General features: G+C 38.5%; 3 protein-coding genes across 6 annotated transcripts in view; 1 reads left to right on the forward strand and 2 right to left on the reverse strand.

Annotated features, from left to right (window-relative positions):
- The first annotated feature begins 118 nt into the window (after positions 1-118).
- LOC116703114 (neuropeptide B) lies at positions 119-1,596 on the forward strand. The gene is made up of 2 exons (XM_032537727.1): positions 119-505; positions 1,248-1,596. The coding sequence occupies exons 1-2, from the start codon at positions 251-253 to the stop codon at positions 1,374-1,376; spliced, it is 384 nt and encodes a 127-aa protein (XP_032393618.1). The 5' UTR covers positions 119-250; the 3' UTR covers positions 1,377-1,596.
- A 330-nt stretch (positions 1,597-1,926) lies between these two features.
- LOC116703452 (guanine nucleotide-binding protein G(o) subunit alpha) lies at positions 1,927-10,577 on the reverse strand. Of its 3 annotated transcripts, none has more exons than XM_032538196.1 (10): positions 10,362-10,577; positions 9,607-9,715; positions 9,431-9,522; positions 9,229-9,321; positions 8,777-8,937; positions 6,650-6,778; positions 4,062-4,191; positions 3,892-3,963; positions 3,025-3,112; positions 1,927-2,293 (listed from the first exon to the last, which is right to left on the reverse strand). In XM_032538196.1, the coding sequence occupies exons 1-10, from the start codon at positions 10,404-10,406 to the stop codon at positions 2,103-2,105; spliced, it is 1,110 nt and encodes a 369-aa protein (XP_032394087.1). In that variant the 5' UTR covers positions 10,407-10,577; the 3' UTR covers positions 1,927-2,102. The 3 variants fall into 3 exon arrangements, with proteins under 3 accessions (XP_032394087.1, XP_032394085.1, XP_032394088.1); XM_032538194.1 differs by having other exon boundaries at positions 9,607-9,742; positions 10,362-10,545; XM_032538197.1 differs by lacking the exon at positions 10,362-10,577 and adding an exon at positions 10,181-10,262 and having other exon boundaries at positions 9,607-9,739.
- A 1,076-nt stretch (positions 10,578-11,653) lies between these two features.
- Positions 11,654-20,826, reverse strand: part of LOC116703287 (ethanolamine-phosphate cytidylyltransferase) — a 9,582-nt gene continuing 409 nt past the window's right edge. The window contains exons 2-13 of one of the 2 annotated variants that reach the window (XM_032537938.1): positions 16,574-16,662; positions 15,906-16,067; positions 15,668-15,734; positions 15,482-15,566; positions 14,938-14,979; positions 14,218-14,365; positions 13,914-13,996; positions 13,754-13,831; positions 13,572-13,637; positions 13,413-13,478; positions 13,210-13,298; positions 11,654-13,053 (exon numbers count right to left, since the gene is read on the reverse strand). In XM_032537938.1, coding sequence (XP_032393829.1) covers positions 12,939-13,053; positions 13,210-13,298; positions 13,413-13,478; positions 13,572-13,637; positions 13,754-13,831; positions 13,914-13,996; positions 14,218-14,365; positions 14,938-14,979; positions 15,482-15,566; positions 15,668-15,734; positions 15,906-16,067; positions 16,574-16,662 — 1,090 coding nt within the window. In that variant the 3' untranslated portion in view covers positions 11,654-12,938. The remainder of the gene's footprint in view (positions 13,054-13,209; positions 13,299-13,412; positions 13,479-13,571; positions 13,638-13,753; positions 13,832-13,913; positions 13,997-14,217; positions 14,366-14,937; positions 14,980-15,481; positions 15,567-15,667; positions 15,735-15,905; positions 16,068-16,573; positions 16,663-20,826) is intronic. The other variant, XM_032537939.1, reaches the window with a different exon arrangement.

A 20,826-nucleotide genomic window follows, 5' to 3' on the forward strand; every position in this document is an offset into this window, starting at 1 on the left:
CTTCACAATTGCTTTTCAAAAATTAGATTTTATGACAGAATTTGATATTTCAAACAGAGCTCGCCGGAGGATTGGGTTTCTCTGAGGTAGGTGGGCATGTGTGTGTGCGTGTGTAAATCGCCCCCTCCGGGACAGTTTTGACGACATTGCGAGAATGATGACGGGGTCCCAGTAAAGACTGAAGCAGAGCGGTGACATCGAGAACCACCAGTCAGTCAGAGGTGCGCAGGACTAAACTTCAGTGCTCGACATGGAGATGCCCGCTAAACTCCTGTTCTCCGTGGTGGTGATCTCCGTGCTGGTGGCTTGCAGTCCGACGGAGGCTTGGTACAAGCAGGTGGCCGGCCCGAGCTACTCGGTGGGCAGGGCATCCGGCTTGTTGTCCGGTATCCGGAGGTCACCGTACGGCAGGAGAGCCGAGCCGGACCCGTCAGACAGCGAAGAGTTGGGGACCAACAGCGCGTTTCCTGAATACCCTCCGCACAACTTCCTCCTGAAGACTATTGTGAGTGGAGATCGATTTTTATCGACGTATCCTATGGGCAGGATGCCATTACGCGGCAGCTCACCGCAAGAGCGCTAAAGTGTATCATTTAACATTTTTGACCTTAATAACCTGAATATCCGGTTTCTCTTTAAAATATAAAACATCAGCTATTTGCTATCTTTAAAATAAAAAGGCTGGAAACTACATTTTATACTAAAGATATAAGGGCCCAATATTGTACTCACAAGAACGTTATATATAGTTTAAGCAGAACAAATTCACTTTCCCGGGACTCCCGGATCATTTCAGTCGTGGAGGAGCTGTCCAGTCAGCACTACTGAACCTGAGAAAGTCGGATTTATCAATTTAAAAATCTATGCAGATCCATTAGCCACATTATAAATCTAACAGCAGTTAAGTGAAATATAAGCAGAACGGTCGGATTTAACTTTGAATTACATTTATATTAAATATGTAAAATCTTTATCAAAGTTACTACTAAACAAAAACTGTCCAAAATGTCAAGTGCAGTAAGTCCCCTGTGGAAAAAGCAGCATGAAATGGGAACACTGGGCGGTAAATGTGCTTAGTTATCATATTGACAATGACGGTGACAGAGTACTTTTGAGATGAGGTCCATATAAATAAACTCTTGATTAGTGTTGTCTGCAGGAATATCGAACATCACAATGACTGAAGTGTTCAGAATTTAAAGATTACATTTTTGTAATTTAACAATTTCTCTGTTCCTTCCCAACAGCCTGTTTGCATCAAAGACATTACACCAAACCTGCAGAGCTGTGAACTCTTCCAGGAAATCAAAGGTTCATTTAAGTGCCAAGCGGAAGTCTTCCTCACTCTGGACACTGCAGACTGTGCAGGAGACTGAGCAGTGAAGCCCAACAGCTGGGTTGGATGATGGAAAAATGCTGTACATTTCTCCATCTTTCATTTTAACACTAATGTTGCACTGGATGGAAGATATTCTACTTTTCATTCATCACTTCACCAATTTTGATTTCATGATAAACCAGTTTTACAAACTTTAAGCTGTTAAAGTATTAATGTAGATACATCTGAGTTTTCATTAATAAATTAATCATATTGCAGCCCTTGTTGAAATTAATGAATACAAAACATATTACAGTGTAATGATTGTTCTGATCTACACTGGAGGATAAGTAATACTGCATTTTGCAAACATGAATTATGTCAAACTTGTAACTTGCAATCATTTTGGCATTTGGTAATTCACTTAGTGGTGGGTGTTTCAGAACCATAAAATGTGTAAGATGTAAATAAAAGAAAACTGACTACAAATAGGCATGGAATACAAACCGCTCACTGATACAAGGCTCAAAGTATTGAACATGGTCAGATTTTATTCTAAATGAGGGGGTAAAAAAAAATAGATATAATAAAAAGCATTACAAAAAAGGGACCAGGCATATCAATAAATAACTTCTTTAAAAAAGCTTTTAAAATATATGGGTAAAGTGCAGCCTTATGTTTACATTAGCTGCTTAAATACATGATTTACATACAGGAAAACATCCAAAAAAATAAAAATACCAGCACTGAATAAATAAACAATCTTACAGCCTTCAGGTGACTATTACAGCAGCTGGACAGCTGCAAGGTTCTCCTTCATAACCTGATCTATGACCATGTGAAAGACCACCTGTATGTTCGTGGTGTCTGTGGCTGTGGTGAAGTGGTGGTACACTAGCTGGTCAGGACTGGTGCTACATGAAGAAAACACAGCAGTTATGTGGTGGGCTGCAGAATCCACGTCAACATCTGCGCCTGAATGAGGTCAAAGGAAGAAACATGCCAAATCTTGAGACATCCGACTGAGTTCAGTAAAGTGACGGGTCGGTTTACCAATACAGCCAAAACTACATGCACACAGGGGCAGTCTAATCCATTAAATAACAATAAATAAAAATAAAAATAAAAAATTAAAAAAAAAAAAATCAAGAAAATGGCTTCTGGTGAGAATCTGCACACAAGTTATCCTTCTGAATATACACAAATAAAACATGAGTTTAAAATAAGTATGACCATGATTTGGCCAGAATTAATAATATGCAGACAAACAGGAGGACTGTATTTGAAATATCTGGCCAGAAGGAATTCAGATTGCCCAATAGACTGGGAAAATGCAGCGTCCCATCTAGCAAAACAAAGACGCATATAAATTCATTAAGGAATTTAAGATTCAGATAAGAGAAAATACCTCCAAGTTGTCAACTTGTGAGTTGTAGAGTTGAGCAAGAACTGGAGAATCTCATTGTGGGACTGGCTCTTGAGGCTGTAATTCTGCACCAAGGCTGAATTTTTAAGAAAAGGCCTATATAAAAAGCACCATGTCATGGGACCTTTAAGATTAACAAAGTGATGAAATTTCTCATCCTTGTTTAATTTACCTTTTGAACTCCCAAAACGTAAAGCAAAAGTATGTTGTATGCAAACTCCGATGGAACAGTAGCCTGGAGTCTTAAAAAAAGAAAAATTAACATTCCTCTGCGACATACCTTTGTAACTAGAAAGGTAAAACCTCAAGTGTCTTCCAGAGTGTAGGATCTTGTCCCGGAAAAGGTCCGTTTTGTTCATAAATAGAATCTGTATGAGAGAGCAAGATGCCATCAGAGTTGGGAATTTTAATAAGTGACAATATTCTAGTTTTCCAGTTGATTCTTTTCAGTGCAGTTTCTCACAACATAAGCTCATGTCTAAAATGAGTCACATTCACAACATTAGAACTATCTGTACAAACAAGACTCTGTAGTTTGAGTTTGTATCTCCAGTCAATATGCACTTCTAGCATTTAACATCACCTCTATAGACTTCGTATTGTGCCAAAGAAAATCATTTGACTGCCCAGCATTTAAAATGTAATTAACATTTAAAAAAAAAAATTATCCAAGAGGAAATGGCCATAAGATAACCCTTGCCCCTTAATGCCTCAAGTTAATCAAAAAGCAAATATAAAAAGTTAGTGACCAACAAGTGAGTTATTGATGGCAATGCTAATAGCCCCACCAGCTCACAATATGAACAAAATCATTCCAACCAATTACACCAAGTGTGAAACAGTGCTCGCAGCCAACTTCCTAAACAGAAATCACCTGCCCTATATATATCTCAATTAAAACTTTATATGCTAATTATGTATGTCAGATGCAATTATAGCCAGTTTGTGTCCCATCTGCTTGGCAAGAATGATTACCAAAAGCCCCACGCCGTGCTTTAGTCACCTCCACACATTTAGACAAGCTTTTAAAAATGGACATCTTCATAAACACAGAAAAGGCCATAAAAAAGCTCTAAACAGGATCCCTTTATTTCATTCAAAGCATTATTTATCTTTAAGAAAGTAAGTTAAAAAAAAAAAAACTTACCAGTGAGGTGTTTCTAAAGACTGTGTTGTTGCAGATGGACGTAAAAAGTTCAAGACTTTCCTGCAGCCGATTCTAATAAAAAGAAAAATATGGAAAAAGACAAGTGGCCGAGAAAAAACAGGGTGTCTATATTTTGCAAGAAAATGAAATAGATTAAAATTAGAACATACCCCTGAAGTTTCGTTTGTCTGTGTCATATCATAGCTGCTCAGGGCCACGACATACAACACAGCCTGAATACAGTCAAAGCAGCTGAGCCACTTCCTCCTCACACTCCGCTGGCCCCCGACATCATACAACCTGTAAATAACCAAAACAAATCAATGCTTTATTCATCCAACGAGTTTCTTCCAACTGATCAAACAATATGTGCAAGGAGAGAAAAATGTGCAATTGAGCATCATCTTCTCCATGTTTATAGCTTGAATCACTCTAATCAATCTATAAAGACATGTTCTGCCACTGGAAAGCTTGTGTTGCTAAACTCTTCAGAGACAGTCACATGATTCAGAGTTCATTAATATATTTAAATACATATTCTTAGGGAATAAGGCAATATCCTTGATATTAAATAGTATCAATTAGAGCCCATTTAAAATATTGGGGCAACCCTTTTCAAAATCTAAACTGGTGCTGACTAAGTGAAGTTGAGAGTCTTGGTGACACAGGTAATGAGCCCCATTTTGGCCTGACAGTCTCCAGGTGCATGATTGCAGTACTCATGTCAAAGGGAATAAAGCGTTTATCCCCTGGGTCAGGAGTCAGTTTTAACAAGCTGGGGACAATAAGCAAGAACTGTAGCATTTGACGGCAGTAGTTGCTGTGCTGCAGAAAAAATAAAAATAAATTCACTTGTGACTGGCTTGACTGCAACAAGGCTTTCATGGTTTTTCAGATTTAATGGAAGAGCATAAGACCTGTAAACTGATATGGCAACCAAGAGCTGAGGAAATAACGTTAATGAATTTAGCCATTTAGTGGAACTAGCCCAAGACACACGACACTGTCTCACTCTGAGGCCGCTTATCAGAATTGTGTTATGCAAGTTTAAGAACATATTAAAATGTTATGCTTATATTTAAATAAGAGGGAAAAAGCCAGGCCAGATAATCAGGGAAAAAACCACCCCCCGCCCAACCCTTCCTTGGTAGATGATACATATTTCTGTGCAGTTTCATCTTTAAACGTTAGCAAAGTAGATTTCAAATTCTTACAGTTCACTACAATTTGTATTGAGCATCTAGATTATTTGATTAAATCTGATAAAAATTTTAATAAAATGTTTTCTGCTGAAAAACTAAAAAACATTTTGTAAAATTGTCCGAACTTTAATATTTCCTACTCTATTTTAAATGGATTTTATTTCTTATGACTCACACACCGAATACCATCACAGCAAAAGGGACAGATCGCAGGGAGAATTGCGAAAAGGTTGCTTAGGAGGGTGGGGTTTTAATGTTTTCATCGGACGCTTCCTCCATATATTTGTCTCATTACTCATGAAATACCAGGCAGAGAGAAGCCATCAATATTTCATGTCTGAGTCATGCCCAGGTAGCCGCCTCCCTCAGCTCAGAAAGGTTCAGCTTTTGTCAGGGACCCCAGAGGCTCAAAAACTGCTTTCTAGGAAAGCAGCATGTTAAAGAGTGTACAACTGCATAAACAGTAACTCTGATGAAAAATAAATCTAAATCCAAAAGTCCTCAAGGACCCATTGACTAGGTTTGTTTAACAGATTAATTAGAATTCCAATAGCAAACAATAAAAAAAGATGGAAATGCACATTAAAAAACTACAAAGCCATCCTATTTACATGTTGAAGCTCGTGACTGAGTAAGCTAATCAACACATTCAAATGTCACCATTACACATGCATCTCTTCAGGCATGAGACTCCTAAACAACCAACTCCTTTTGTTATCCATCTACAGGTACATACTATGCACCTATGTGATGTATAGCCTACAATCTATCAATGTATATGTAATATTTTCAGTGTATGTGTGTAGATACATGCTTGTGTTAAACTGCATGTTTACATGGGGTTTTAGTACCTGCTCTATTTGTACATATTTCACAGAGAGGGTGTGTATGAAATGGGGGATACATTTCATACACAAAGAAATGTCCAAAACTGCATATTGCCCCTTTAATGCAAATTTCTTTGCTGTTTTCTTGCAGGTTTCTCTATAGAACTACCCCTACAGCTTTGGAATAGATATTGGCTCCTACGTTTACTTGTGTCAGACTGCTTGCTCGGCTTGTCCAGCAACCACCATACAACTTGAAAAAACGTTCTATTCAATGAAACTATTTCAATGAATGGTCGGAATATTTGTCCAAAGCTGTTCAGTTAAGGTAAATTAAGCTAAAAAAAAAAAAAAATAGCTGCTTAGTTCCCCTTTAAATGATGCTTTAATGTTCAATATTAAGATTTCTTTTTGAGATTTGATAAGGTGTTTCAAGGGAATATGACCAACACTTAACGCCATAACTCAGTTATAGCGTAAGATCCAGAGTTCAATTGTCCCTTTAAAATGAAATAGTGTTAACCATGCATATTCAGTAACATACTTACCCCTCTTACAATAAGTGAATAATATCATGCTCGCAGTGAGCCCAGTGCAAACAGTAACAGTATTTACCTTTATAAACTCAATATACAGCATTATGTTGGCATATGTTGTCTGTGCGCTGTACTACAGTATATCATGTTCTGACCGCTGCTGAATTTGAGCTTCAAGTTTAATAAGGCTTACCGAAAGATTGTTTCATTAAGTTGAAACACCGTTTCAATGATTCCACAGGTCCTCACTCTGACTCTCAGAACATCCGTCTCAGTAGGAACATATTTGGGAGCGATGATTCTACTCATGTTCTCAAAGAAACTGGAGATGGAATAAAAAGTAGAGAAATATCACTTAGTGATCAGAAATATTTTAGATAATTTAAGCTTTTCTCAGACAGATTTCCTTCCAACATACAGTCAAGACAGACAATATTTGGCCATTTCAATTGAAGCTATTCCAGTACATCCTTTATGATCACTTTTACGAAATCTGATTTTTAAGGGCAGTAAAACTCAAGTGGCAAAAACAAGGGTACAATGTAAAGTTGCAACTGAACTTTAGTGGGTTTATTGGGACTAAACTTGGTCATTTTGGAGGCTGTAAGTTGTGGAGAATAAAGCATAGCATTTTTGGAGTGCGTCTCCAAAAAGGAGGTGTGTGAAGTCTGATAAACTGAGTTATGTCACTTGAGTCAGTGTGGTTGGTGCTGAAGATGAATAAATTCAGGGGGTGACGTTAGAAAATGGTGAGCAGCTTAACAGATTTTTGTAGCTCACTACATCTAGGCACTAAAAAAATAAACTGTATGATCTCTGGTTTTGCTGGATTGATTAGATTTTTATTGACTGTCCAGGAGTCTGATAACTATGGTGGTATTATAAGAGTACACTTATAAATACCCTAGTAGCTGCAGTCAAAAGCAGTCCGTTATGTTAGACTGATGGTGTTGGAGACCTTTTTATACACATACATATGAGACTTGTCCAGTGTCCATCTACATTCACAAAGCCTTGGCTTTGTACACAAAAATTACATATTGTGTGCATTGCATAAAAGTAAGATGATTGCTTGCATGACAAAGCATTTCAATATAATACTATCTTCTAATATCCATTTCAAAATGTTCCATCTTTCAACAGCAGTAACTTCTAGTTAATGAAGAGTGTTTAGAAATATTTTCTGAGAGCCCCATCTAGCACTGCACTCTTGTTGATTGTGCGGCATTATAAACACTACTAACTGATGCTAATATTTAACAGCGCCGGCATGAATTCAATTGTGTAGGGCAGTGGTGGCCTAAAGGTGGGAGAAGCGAGCTTGTTGGCACAAACACATGGACAATTTGTTTAAAACAATCGCACTTCATGGTTGCATGAAGAGAGAAACAATGTCATCCAGCAAAATGTTTTCCACACTCCAGGTAATGAACCACACTTGAGCTGATGATGCAACAAACACTCTAACCAAATAATTTATGCAGAGTGGTGTGTTAGGGTTTCATGACACTGTGCAGGCTGCTTTTTATTGGTTGAACAATTGAAAGGGCACAACTGCTGAAGGACAGCAATTGGAAAAAAACAAACAGCTATGCCCACATACAAAAACTGTCCCACAGAGATGTTGGGTAAAACACACTGGCTGTATTCCAATAATTTCCATTTAATAAGACAATTTTCAGTGAGATGTATTTTGGAAAAAATAAAATACTGTTGATCAAAATGTCTCGATTTGGACATATCTCCTATGCATCTTGATGCAGGTAAGGGTGCTATTTAAATACATTACACATTTTGCAGACCTTTTTTTAAATCCAAAGTGCGTTACAATAAGTCAAAAGTTGCACACGTCTGGAGCAACTAGGGGATAAGTGTCTTTGGTTGATGCAATGGGATTTGAACCCAGGTCTCCCACACCAAAGGCATGGGACATTTCCACTGCACCATCACCACCCTATAATACTATAAAAGTGTCTAAAACTCTCAACGCTGGCAAATCAGAACAGACACGCTTTTTAGAGAGTGGGCTTTAAAAGAGCCAGGCGCTAAACATATCATTTCAGACAGAGGGTGAAGACAGGCAGTATTGGAAATAGTGTTTAACAATAAAACATATAAACACTATTAAAAGCCCAAAATATAAACATGTAGCTGAAAATGAGCATTGTTTCCAAGTAAGCCATCTATTTCTTGAACACAGGTTTTTCTCAGCACTTGATTTACTGTTGCTCTGTATTTATAAGATGTGATGACATTTGCACCGTCAGTCCTAATTGGGTGGAATTGTGCGATGTAGATAACTTTAGGTAATTCTACTCACTAGACTGCAGAGTCATTGAGCTCAAACTCGTAACCTCTGGCTGCAGCTGCTCGCACCCCTTGGTCGGCCCAAAGCGCACAGATTGCATGAGCCACGAAAGGCAGCAGCTCCTGGTCGTCTCCCAAACACTGACTGCAGGACAGGACGGAGCGTGCGTGCATCTGCAGTACACGGGACAACATATCATTTAAACACTATATTTTTCAAAGTAAATGTTTTGTATTCTCCCACAAAACTAAATGTAATGCTCTATCTGAAGATACAAACGGATCAATATTTCTTGCAACAACAGAACGTGTCAGTATAGAAGATTGATCATTATACAGTGGGTGTCGTATACAGACAAAGACTGACATCTAGTGAGACAGAGAGGGGCTGCAATGAAAAGTGGGCTACCACAGAGCAGATTTGATTAAACTTTATTTCAAAAAAATTGTTTAATCTCTCCTTACCTTGTTTTTCTGGTTAGCGAGATTAATCCTCAGCATCCCCATTCCTTGAAGAACAAACTTCATGGAGGTCAGCAGGTTGTCTAGTACTGCAGGCTACAGAGGAAATGACAGTCAACCTTTTGTCCCATGACTGATGCTGAAAAGTCGTTTGACTCAAATAGTTCAGTGTGTTCAACAAATGCTTCCTTTGCTTGCAGCTGACCTTAAAACTTATGAGCTCCTGTTTGGAGAAGCCATGACTGTGGATTATCTTTATCTGTTTGACTAGGGTGCTCTTTCCGCTCTCTGCAGCTCCTGACACACACACCAAAGACATGCTTCCACTTAAAAACGGCAACACTTCCCTGAAATCTGATAAACTCTGTAATAAAAACTTACCAAGCATGAGGAATTTTACCACATTCATCTCCGTCCGGGCATGTTCACAAAGGTCTTGCTCTATTTTAGAGCTCTGGAGCTTAGCCTTTTTACCCTCGTCTGTGATCTCCTGGTGAAGGCACATTCCCATGCACATCTGAGCAAGAATTCAGCTTTTACATGGATGCTTTGGGACTACAACACTGATCGCAAAAACTATAGTAATAACATTTCATTAACAAGTGAGGATATGTTTTAGTAAATGTTTAAAACAGATTGGAATGCATTGGCAGATTAGATTTCTCTTAAAACATTTTAAAAAAGTTAATAAAGGCTATACTAAATTTGTGTGACATTACATAATTATTAAAAGTAGAATGCCTAATACCCTTCCCTGGCCCCAGATGTAAACCATATTGTGTGCTTAGCTTTTTTTATATCTAGCTTCAAGTAGAAGCCGTGTCATTTTAGTCAACCGAAGTGGAAGGTATTGAGACAGTCCATTTGCTTTAATTTTACTATTCATTAAATGAATAAATAAATAAGTTCCAAATACTTTAACTGACTGAATAGCAACCTGAAAGATTATTCCATAGATCTAAATCTATTTAGACTGAAAGACGACAAGAGCTAGCAAATACTTAAAACACAGATTTGTTGACCAAGACTTCACGAGGAGGCACTTCTTCTTCTCGCACTTTGGTCATAGTTTTGCAACACATATTAGCATTTCCAAATGCTAGTTCGGAAGTTGAACAATTTAATGGATGTTCTACCTGCAGCGGAGCTGGTAGTAGGCCTATACCAAGACAGCAAAACATCACTCCTCGTTCGCTCTGTACGTCGGTGTCGTTTGATTCTCAGCTTCAACAGCTAACAGAGTTAGCAACAAACGAAAGCGTTAATTAGCTTCATTGGGCGCACGTGTGAACCCGGATATGCTTTCTTGACAGCTTGCTTCAGAGAGAAACCCCAAAAAAGTACATGAAAAACATATTTTTTTCTTCTTCAAATGAGCACAACTTCACTTAATTTAACATTTAAAAAACTTACTTAGCACATATGCAGTTGAATCTATCAATATTTACAAAAATTTTTTTTCCATGATGAATATTTTGAATGAGAGCATCTAGTCATGCTCAGCTGCTTACAGTGGTAAAATGAAACTAAGTACATTTACTCAAGTAGGCCTACTTTTGAGGCATAATTCTGAAGCATTTGAGTTTTTTTCTTCCATTGTATACTTTATACTTTTACTCCACTGCATTTAAGAATGAAATCTAACATCTAACCAGTTACTTTTAAAAACAATGTTATAGGTAGGCCTACATTGGTTCATAAATTATGCATTGTTAAAGATTTAACTACCCAACAGTATAACACGTTTATAATTACTCTACCTTTGTAATTAAAAATTACATTAACATGTATGTAATGAATTAAATGTTAATGAATCAGTGATAATATTCCAATAATATATAAGATAGATGATATATGTTAAACTGATTGGGGCCACATGACATAATACATACTTTAACTAATTTTGAATGCAGGTTGTTTACTTTTAATGGAGTATTATTTTTATTGTGGTACTGCTACTTTTACTTACATAAAAAAAAAATAATCTCATTACTTCTTCCAGTATTGCCTGCTTGACACAGGGTTGCCAAACATTCATACTGACTGAATGACTTTCTGGGCCATATAACGTCATGCTTCCATATAAACGGATTTTCAAATTAGGTCAATATGCCCTTTTTCTCTCTTTTTGAAAAAGCTTACAGATCTTAGCTGGGTACCAATCTGCTGCTAAAATAATCTACTCTTAATCACCTGACATTTAACAAACTCTCTGTGTGACTCATTCATATGTTGAAAAATTCAGATCCTTTTTTTGTGATCAAAGGTAATTTCTGTGTCCAAAACATGACTTTAACCTTTCATTGTGTGATTAAAGCACACCCTGCTCATTTACCTCAATTACTGAGGCAATAAATAAGATGTTGCAATCCTCATAACCTCTGCCATTTTCTGTTTTTAGGGAAATAAGATGACAAATAGCCTTTCAGATTAAAATGTTATTATTATCAGCAATAGTATACTGTAGTCCAATCACTTTCTACAGTGTTTGTCAACTGGGAATTGTCAATAACATTTACAGCCTACACTGAATACATTTCAACTTGACATACAGACACATTATTATGCTTTTTTTAAACATTAAATGATCTATACAGTAGTTAATGGAGTGGAGGTGAGTAAAATATACATTTTCAAAAAAATATTATTTAATCACATTTGATATAGAGACAGATGCTTAATTTTTTTAGGGTTTAATGACAGTAAACGGTCTTCATTATCAAGTCAACAACACTGAGCAACTGTCATTGTTTTAATCTTAAAAGCAGTCTGTTAAAGCTTTGTAGTGTTCTCTATATTAGGATAAACCTTAAAGGAGTGTTGGTTTAAGAAAAAAGACAGCTGCACTCAAAAGGCCAGGCATGCAGGTTTTGACAGTGTGCATTTTTGAGTTCAAACCCTAAAACAAAACAGTTCTTTTTGAGAAGTAAGTGCAGTCTGGAGTAAGGCCTGATATGTACATGAGGTCCTGAAAGAGTTTCAACACCTTTACACATCCAAACAATTCAAGTTTGATGCAGAGAAGCAGGGGGATTTCCTACTTCTCTACTGGTGTTAGCATCCTCCAGAGAGCCTGTAATCACTTTATGATACATTACGTACAGTATATACATGGATAGATTAGTTGTGGGGCGACATCTATTGCTGGGAAGAAAGCAGCAACAACCCCATGGAAATGACTAATCAAATCATTTCTTTGTTACAGTTTAATGCCGGACCGACATCTCAGGTCCCCACACTTGCTAAGATAATAGTTAAAAAATCTATATTTTTGAAGGCAACAAAAATAAATACTTCAGGAATTAAAAATATCCAAAGACAGAAAATAGACATTTGAAGACATAATGATATCTCCTTTGTCTGTATGTATGATTGTTGAGTGATTATTTGCATAATGCTGAATATGTTAATACCCCCCCCACACACACACTGTATACCTGACAATCCCACAGCAGACACACACGCACGCACACATGCACGCACACACACACAAACACACACACATGCACTGTATACCTGATGATCCCACAAAAGACTATATTGCCCTGGCTTTAAATGGGTTGCTCTAAGCACTGCTGTTATTAGCCAGGATCGTCTGTGGAGGGTGTCATAACACATAGAAAAGGGTTGATTTTACTGTACATGAGTTTAGAATAATTGAGCTTGTCAGTGTTATGTTGACACTAAGTCGATGGTGCTTGTTTAGGGCCTTCCTACAGCACAGCCTGGGCTCTTTCTTTAGTCTTTTCCTCCTCTTGTCGCTTCATGGCCTGGATCACAGCAATCTCGTTGGCCTCTTTCTTCTGGTTCCTTGCTTCAAATAGCAACCTGAATCAAAACAACAAAAATGGAAAATAGGTCTCAACAGTACGCAAACTGTCCCATTTAATTTAACTTAATATGTTTTGCCCATTGGATAAAATATAAAATTGTCTATTTCAGCCTTTGTGACTGTTTCTAGAAGTTGACAGGCTCCTTTTTAACCTGTTTTTGATTATCCTCTGCACAATGGCATCCGTAGTGAGGCTGTTGACACTGTCAACGGTACGTAGAATTCCTTCCCTCCTCGGCTCCTGGATTTGAAGAAAAAATTGCGCATGGATGTGATATATCATCTCTGCGCATAACTGTATTTCATGGAGGTGTTTTTATTAAAAAGCGGTAGGTGACAGTATTTAGAGTCTTACGGCATAAGGGTCAGATCCATCCTTGTCGGGATATATTTCTGTCTTTCCATGGCATACAAGATCCACCTGTGGATAAAAACATGTGCTATTTTGTTCACTTTTGATTGCAGAGAACATTATTATCTAGTGGTGAGAGATAACTCTATGGTCTGTATTTACCTTGAAATGGTCCAGTAAATCTTTTGTGACTGCAAAGGGTGCACCAATCACTACTTCTGACACATACTGTGTAAAAAAGCAACACAACAAAATCAAAAATCAATCACCCAAAAGAAATTTCAGATAAAGAAGACATAGTTGTAATGCACTATGTTGATGGTGGAAGAAGAAGAAGAACCTACTCGACAAGCCAGGACGCTGAGCGTTCTCTCGTGGACATTCATAATGGGGTAGTTTTTCCCTTTGTAGCGGTTCACCTCCTAAAAAAAATGTAAAATGTCACAACTTGATTCAGGGAGGCAGTGAATGATTTACACAATTGAAAAAGCCAAGGAGACTCACCTGATCGAAGTGCAACCCCACTATAATGTATGGCTTTTCTGCAAGCTTATGCACTGCTTCCAGGAAGTCCACATGGCCAATGTCTGATAGGAGACTAGTCAAGGGTGACTTAGTATTTTATGAAAACAGACTTTTTATAGCAACAGTTCACAAAATTATGAATTCACACCATTCTGAAAGTGACACCACTGCTTTTATAAATGACAGTTCCAGAAACGCTTCAGTTTACTAAAGCGTTCATGCTTTTTGATCCAAAGGTTTTATTGTTGTAAGCAATATTTTTAGTGAGGTTCTAAAATGATACGAAAAAGGTCAAATGCTCCTGCCACATAGATGATGGTGTCTCCGGGTTGAGGCTCCTGGCCTGAAGCAAACTGGATGATCTTCTGTGAAGTCTGCAGGAACTGAGACACCCCCGTCCAGGGACTGTGGCCCTTCTGACCATGTGAGCCCCGTAATCAAGTAACAGGCACAATGAGTACAAACAGACCGTAGCAACCAGTTTCGACACTGGAGTATCAGAATGCTGGATCCTCACCACCACCTAGTGGTGTGAGTAGTAACGTCATCTCTTAAATGCTCAATAGATCACTTGCCTGTCCCCAAATCTCCAGCACATTTATTCAGCCCTCTCCAAATTCACAGCGCTTCTGTGCCAGTCGCAAATGTTCTAATGTGAAGAGACCCTCTAAAGCTTTCACACTATTTAAATCCACAGCATGTTAACTCTGAGTTAGGTTCGCTATCCAGGAACAGAAGTGGCATTCACTGTTTACTGGCACAGCCAGCAACTTGATTATAAAGTGGGTCCACAGTAAAGGACTTTGTTTAATAATGGTTGACATCTGGCCCACATAGCAACTTTAACAACTTGAAAGTAAGTAAAGGAAAAGGAAGCTAAAGAACCAAGCATTTGGTTTTTACAGATATGCTAATTGAGAGTTTGGTAGTAAGCTGGGTATTGGCTATAAACTAGGTGATGACCAAAGCATTAAAATTAGCTGTAAATATGTTTGGTACATACCTTTCCAAAGTTGTCTGTGTGCTGCTGATAGTCTGAACTATCCTAAAGAGAAGAGAGGTTCAAATTAGGTATAAATAAATTCATCTTTATTCATAATGCACTTCAAAATCCACGTTACAAAATTATTCACAACTCGGCCGCATAATAAAACAGATGCCAAGTCATAAAATTATCAGGTTTTATTTGGTGTATAAAAACCAATACAGTGTCTGACTTTTTGTTCAAGGAAACAAAAGAAAATTCTAAGGAAATTCCAACTCAAGTACAATTAGGAAAGTGTTTATGATAAAAGTATGTTTTCGGAGGGCCCTAAAGAAGACCACTGACTCAGGACAGATCATTCCAGAGCCTCGGGCCCTGCAAACGCTCTGTCACCTTTTGTTTTCAGCTAGGCCTCTGGCTCAGAAAAAAGACCTCTGCCTGAAAATCTCAAAGTTGAACGTACATTAAGAGGTCAGGGATGTAGGCGCTGCATAGTGGCAGTGAGATAAAGACGTGTAAAACGGTCTTGTTATCTTTATAAAAAGACTAAGGCTGTACTTACAATGTTGCTGTGATGTGCTTTGGTCATCAGTAGCATTCTGCCAACCAGATCTGTGGTTGAAACTCCCTGGGTTCTCTTACACTCCCTGGAACAGCATAATACACAATATAGCAACTTAAGAAACAATTACACAACATACTATCCAGACTGTTATTATCTTCTGCATTTTTCAAAAAGGAAACTTGCCTGTACCGCCCTGACTTCTTCACCTCCTCATATGTGTCTTTCCCATCCACTGTTAGTGTTATATCATCTGAAACAACATCATACATGACATACTGCTTCCAGAAATCAACAGAGCCCTGCATGTTACCTCAACCAAAAAACTGTGATCTAGCATTATACTTGGAAATGACCAACGGTCTTTATGGCTTGTGAATCTGTGTGTGTCTAAATGAGGACAAGAAGTAGTGATATACTGTACCTCCGTGCACACAGAAGTCACAGTTGTACTTGTCGAGGGTCTGGAGAGTGGTGACATAAGGCGCTCCTTCCACAACTTCATCCACCCATTTTATGGCCCGCACCATCTTATATCTTTCTGCCTGAGTGAAGACTGGCGGACCCTTGTGCTTTGCAATCTCACCTTGAAAACAAAACATGTACACAATACTGTTGTTGACACACACAAATAAAATGAGATCAATAGAACAGAGAGACAGAAATTTCCATCTGATAAGCAGTTTTTATAGTGACGGAATGCAGCTCCGCCTTCCTCCTTAAGATATTTTCTTATCACTTCAGCAGAGGGATAGATTGCTGACAGCTGTGCTGGTCCTAACTATGAAGTCATTCTTGGGTATCTATACTGTATACTGTATGTCTATGGGTAAGATGTCTATGGGTAAGATGTAATCGCTGAGTAAGTGCACTACTGTTACAACAATCCCTGTACAGGGCACAGTGTTTGCCTGCTACTGACAGTACTGAAGAAGTTGAACAGAAGCTTCAGGTGCCATGGCTCCACAGACTCATCAGCTCCAGGCTGAATCATTAAAAGAAGGAGTTAGGAATGACAAAAGTTATGTGCAGATGACCTAGGCCTTAAAGTGAGGTGTAGGTGGACAATAAGTCAATGGTTCTGAGCCTTACTATCTGTGTGTACTCCAACGATGAGGTAATCTCCCATGGCCTTGGCCTGTCGCAGCTGGTTGGAGTGGCCATAATGGACCATGTCATAGCTGGGAGGATAAGAAGATAGAAAAGTAACATAAAAGTTACATAATGCTAGGGAGGTACAAGAGCAATAGGAAAGGAATGTTTTCAAAACAATTGGTTGGAAAATCAAACAAAAGAAAAGGATTTCTTGAATTATAGTCATAATGTTTGGCAGCCAATCAAAATTAAAACCAGTCCAAAACTCTTCTCCGGTGCACCATGCTTTATTCCCGACGATAACAAGATAGTCGCAAACAACTGTTGAATAAAGCATGGTGAAATTAGAATCTGCAACCCCTCTTCAACTCTTCTAAGTTGTTCAATGCACCAACAAGCAATGACAAACTGGAGTGTAGGAGATCACTAGATGTTTAGTTCATGGGCTGAAACATGCATAACCCCTGATATTTCTGATATTGTCAACCCACCAAGGTATTTCACGCACTTCATGTGATCTGTTAGATATGTTATCAAAGTCTAAACATAAAAAGTCAACTGCAGAGTGTGTTTCTTCCTCCCACTGTACTCCACCCAGGCTTTGATACCATCTGTAGATAATTAGATTAGCCCAGATTGGAGACTGAGATTGTAACATGGTAATCTAAAATGGTAATAGAGAACAGATGGGCATTAGCCTTCCATCACTATTACTACTGCCAACAGCTGACATCAGTCTGATCATTTTTCTTTCTGGTCTACTTGGAGCATGATATTGTCTAATATTCTCAAAAAAGAGAAGAAAGTGACTGCAGGTGTCACTGAAGATGCAATACGCTTATTAGACTCAGATCACTGCTACAGTTGCTACAATAACCATCAGCAATTTTGTAGCAACCATTAACTTGGAGAATAACAATAATGACAACATAATTGATGGCTGAAGGGAAAAAAACACATTCAAATTGGCATCTGTGTCCTCTTTAGTTCATTAAATTACACATCAGCTCTGTCATGGGTCAGGTGCAAAACAGCCCTATGAACAGCATCCTCAAAAATCAATGAGAAAACCGATGAATACTGCCCTTACTACAGTTTGTGCAAAGCCACAACGGTAACAGAATCCCATGTTGTTTTCAGCCCCAGGCTATGCTAATGAAACATAGCATATGTGCCTTGCTGTGGTGTCACTATAGACCGCCTGACTAAAAACAGTCTGGACTGCACTTGAGTTTTATTTTAACACAAAAAATAACAATTACCAGACTATAGGGACTTTTTTTTATGTGATTCAGATGTATCCACTATACTTCAACAAAGAACGAGAACCACAAAAAGTGTTTTTTCTGTGCGAGTCTTGTGCTGTCAATCTGTTGAATTAGGATCCGTGTGTGCAGGCTCTGAGGTACAGAAGGAACAGAAGAATGTAGTAAGGGGGAGCATTTGGAGGTGATGAATAGGAAAGAAAACTCAGAGTTACATAAGACCAGGAGGCTGTTTTGGGGGGTGTTATACTACCTAGATGCCCAACACGTGTTAACGTAGTCCTGTTGTATTTTTTAGCAGGGATGGATCATGACCGAGGGATGATGAAATATTGATTAGTGTAACCTGTTAGTAGACACCCAAACAGCACATACGCTTCTCAAGAACAGAGTGATAGAATATAATTGGATATGTGCAGGAAATACCAGTTAGGGGAGCACAAAACTCATAATCTTGACATTTTGGTTTTCTTTTAATTCAAAATTTAAAATACCTGGAGTGATCAGGATATGACTAGTCTCGTATAAGGGCTGGAATGAATAAGAAACACACTGTTACTTCACCGAGGCTTTAAATAGCACATTTATAGTCTAGTATGGATTAACTACCTTAGCGGAAACACAGTGGAAGAGGACTTTACACTCTTCCTTGATGATGCTTCACTGACAGCTAATCTTTAACCCCGTCACCTCTTTTTAGGGTTGACAAATAAGCGCCTTTGTGAAGCAAAAAAGGGGCTGGGTCAAAGATTTCTCAACAGATGACCTGATTGTGCTCTTTCCTTGAAATCTTCCTCTCATACGGCTGACAACGCTGGATGTCAGTAAGAGCGTGGTGGCATCCAGTAGGGCTTCAGGAAACAATGTGCTCAGTGAAGGGCATCGGGCACGGCTGCACGAGCCACAGTGGCCATAGCAGGTGTGGGCAGGAGGGGTTAGAGGGGGTTAATGACATGAGCTCTGTTGACATTGGCTCTCTTTGCATGCTCACCCCACCGGTTAATATTCTGGCATCCCAAACATTCTGAAACATTCCATTAAACCATGGACAGGCAGCCACACCTAAATCACAGGAATTCTACAAGAGAAAGCCACAATAATCCTGGCCTTACTACACAGGATTTCAAAACATGTGTTTTTCCAGTGTACCATGGAGCCACACTCTGTCCACCAACGCTTGGTGTTTCTCCCAGAGGAGGAATCCCAAAGGCTCAATTCTCGGGCTGCAGCTAATGATTCATTCTCAATGATTAGTTTTGTGTATAACGAAAGATAATAGTGAAAACTGCATATTAGTATTTCAACAGCTAATGGTGACATATTCAAATAGCTTGTTTTATTCAGCAAACGGTCGAAAACCAGTCAGTTATAATCACATATGGCAACAAAAAACATCAAATCCCCTCACATTTGAGAAGCCAAATAGCCATAATTTGAACCGTGTTTTTTCTGGATAGAAAGGTTGTTGCTGAGTTTTTCGAATATCGGGATAAACTACAAACAAAATTCCCTTTCTAGTTTAGGTGACCTAAGGGGAGGGGAGCCCTCTTAAAAGTGCCAAGGTGAGGTGACTGAAATAACAGACTGAGCACAATACGTGTAGTAGGCTATCTGAGATGACACTAAAACCTTTTCCTTCCACCTAGTCCAGCCCATTAAACCTGTTGAGTGTACTGAGCATCATTAGGCCTGAGTGGCCAACAAATAAGTGGGACTGTAGTTTTATAGACAAGGAGAAATTTGCTGCTGTTGTGTGGTATTGGTGATATATATTAGTCAAGTATCATCTGAGCTGGAGGAGCAGAGTGAACAAAGCCTGACTTAGTTTTTAGCTTTTGTTTTACATGTTCTGTTCTGTTCTCTGGTTAGGGCTGCCCTTCCCACAGCTGTACACATTAAGCACCTGTATTGTATCAAAGACCGTGCCTGGCGCTATCTGAGCATCTTGTTGAACTTTAATACAATCACTCATAATTCCATTACAATACTGAAAGAAGACACCGTGTTTTGTCAGTGTGGCATCATGGAAGTAATCCCACAAAAAGTCAAACTAAGTATGTTCAGAGTGGCCTGTTACCAAGCGGTCTGAGATGCATTATGTGTAATTGCAATGTTCTGGGTTTGAAAAAAAATGTATGTGTGCATTATCATTCTGTGATGTTGTCTCAATAAATCTTTTCACAGCAAACATTCTGACTTTCCATAGTTAAGGATGGCTCGTTATTCAGTTGTCCTAGTAACAGAGAACCAGCATGCACAATACCTGGACACTGAAACTAAGGCATTAATATTTTGCAAGCTGTAAATATGGTATAATAAATCCTACTAAAAAAATCCTACTTATAAAAAATGACATGGTCACAAACATTTTCCAGTAATTAAAACTATTGTTACTGTTTTATTTAGCGACCACATCCAATGCTTTTTGGCCGATTTTATCTGAAACAACACATACTACATTCAACATTTAGTCATATGCCTTTAATCGCATTTTAATTATATGACTGCTAATTCTATAGAACTGGCTGTTTCTAACTTAAGTAAAGGTACTTACAATACATTGCAATACACAAATTTGGCAGACAATGTTATCCAAATCCCGTACAATAATGTGTCATTGCCAGTATACCGGTAAACTACAGAGTATACTACATGGCAGTAATGATGTGTTATGAGAGATATCCTGATGTTATTATATAATAATGTGTCCACTGAGGAAGAAAATTGAGACTAGGATGTCCCAGTAATAATATAGGGTAAAGCCCTGAATTACAGTGGTTTATGCCTGGCCTATTGCAACTCTCATGGTAAAATACATAAACGAGAATATTCAATTAAAAGTTTAGTGTTTACTGACATCTTTGGAGAATGAAGCAGCAGTCCCGAGAGCTGTAACCTGCAGCAGGCCTGTCCCGGTGGGGACATAGGCTACAGGCTGACACGTTCATTCTAACGGGTTTTCATGCAAACGATGAGAACAATATT

This window comes from Etheostoma spectabile, chromosome 15, assembly GCF_008692095.1.
Source record: "Etheostoma spectabile isolate EspeVRDwgs_2016 chromosome 15, UIUC_Espe_1.0, whole genome shotgun sequence".
Taxonomy (NCBI): Eukaryota; Metazoa; Chordata; class Actinopteri; order Perciformes; family Percidae; genus Etheostoma; species Etheostoma spectabile.

Excerpts from the sequence above, each read along its gene's own strand:
- LOC116703114 (XM_032537727.1), top strand. The coding sequence starts at position 251 with ATGGAGATGCCCGCTAAACTCCTGTTCTCCGTGGTGGTGATCTCCGTG. Across the intron at positions 506-1,247 it reads ACTTCCTCCTGAAGACTATT|CCTGTTTGCATCAAAGACAT; the intron begins GTGAGTGGAGAT and ends CCTTCCCAACAG.
- LOC116703452 (XM_032538194.1), bottom strand. The coding sequence starts at position 10,406 with ATGTTTTGCTGTCTTGGTATAGGCCTACTACCAGCTCCGCTGCAG. Across the intron at positions 3,964-4,061 it reads AGACAAACGAAACTTCAGGG|AATCGGCTGCAGGAAAGTCT; the intron begins GTATGTTCTAAT and ends TCTTTTTATTAG. Across the intron at positions 3,113-3,891 it reads TCTTTAGAAACACCTCACTG|ATTCTATTTATGAACAAAAC; the intron begins GTAAGTTTTTTT and ends TCTCTCATACAG.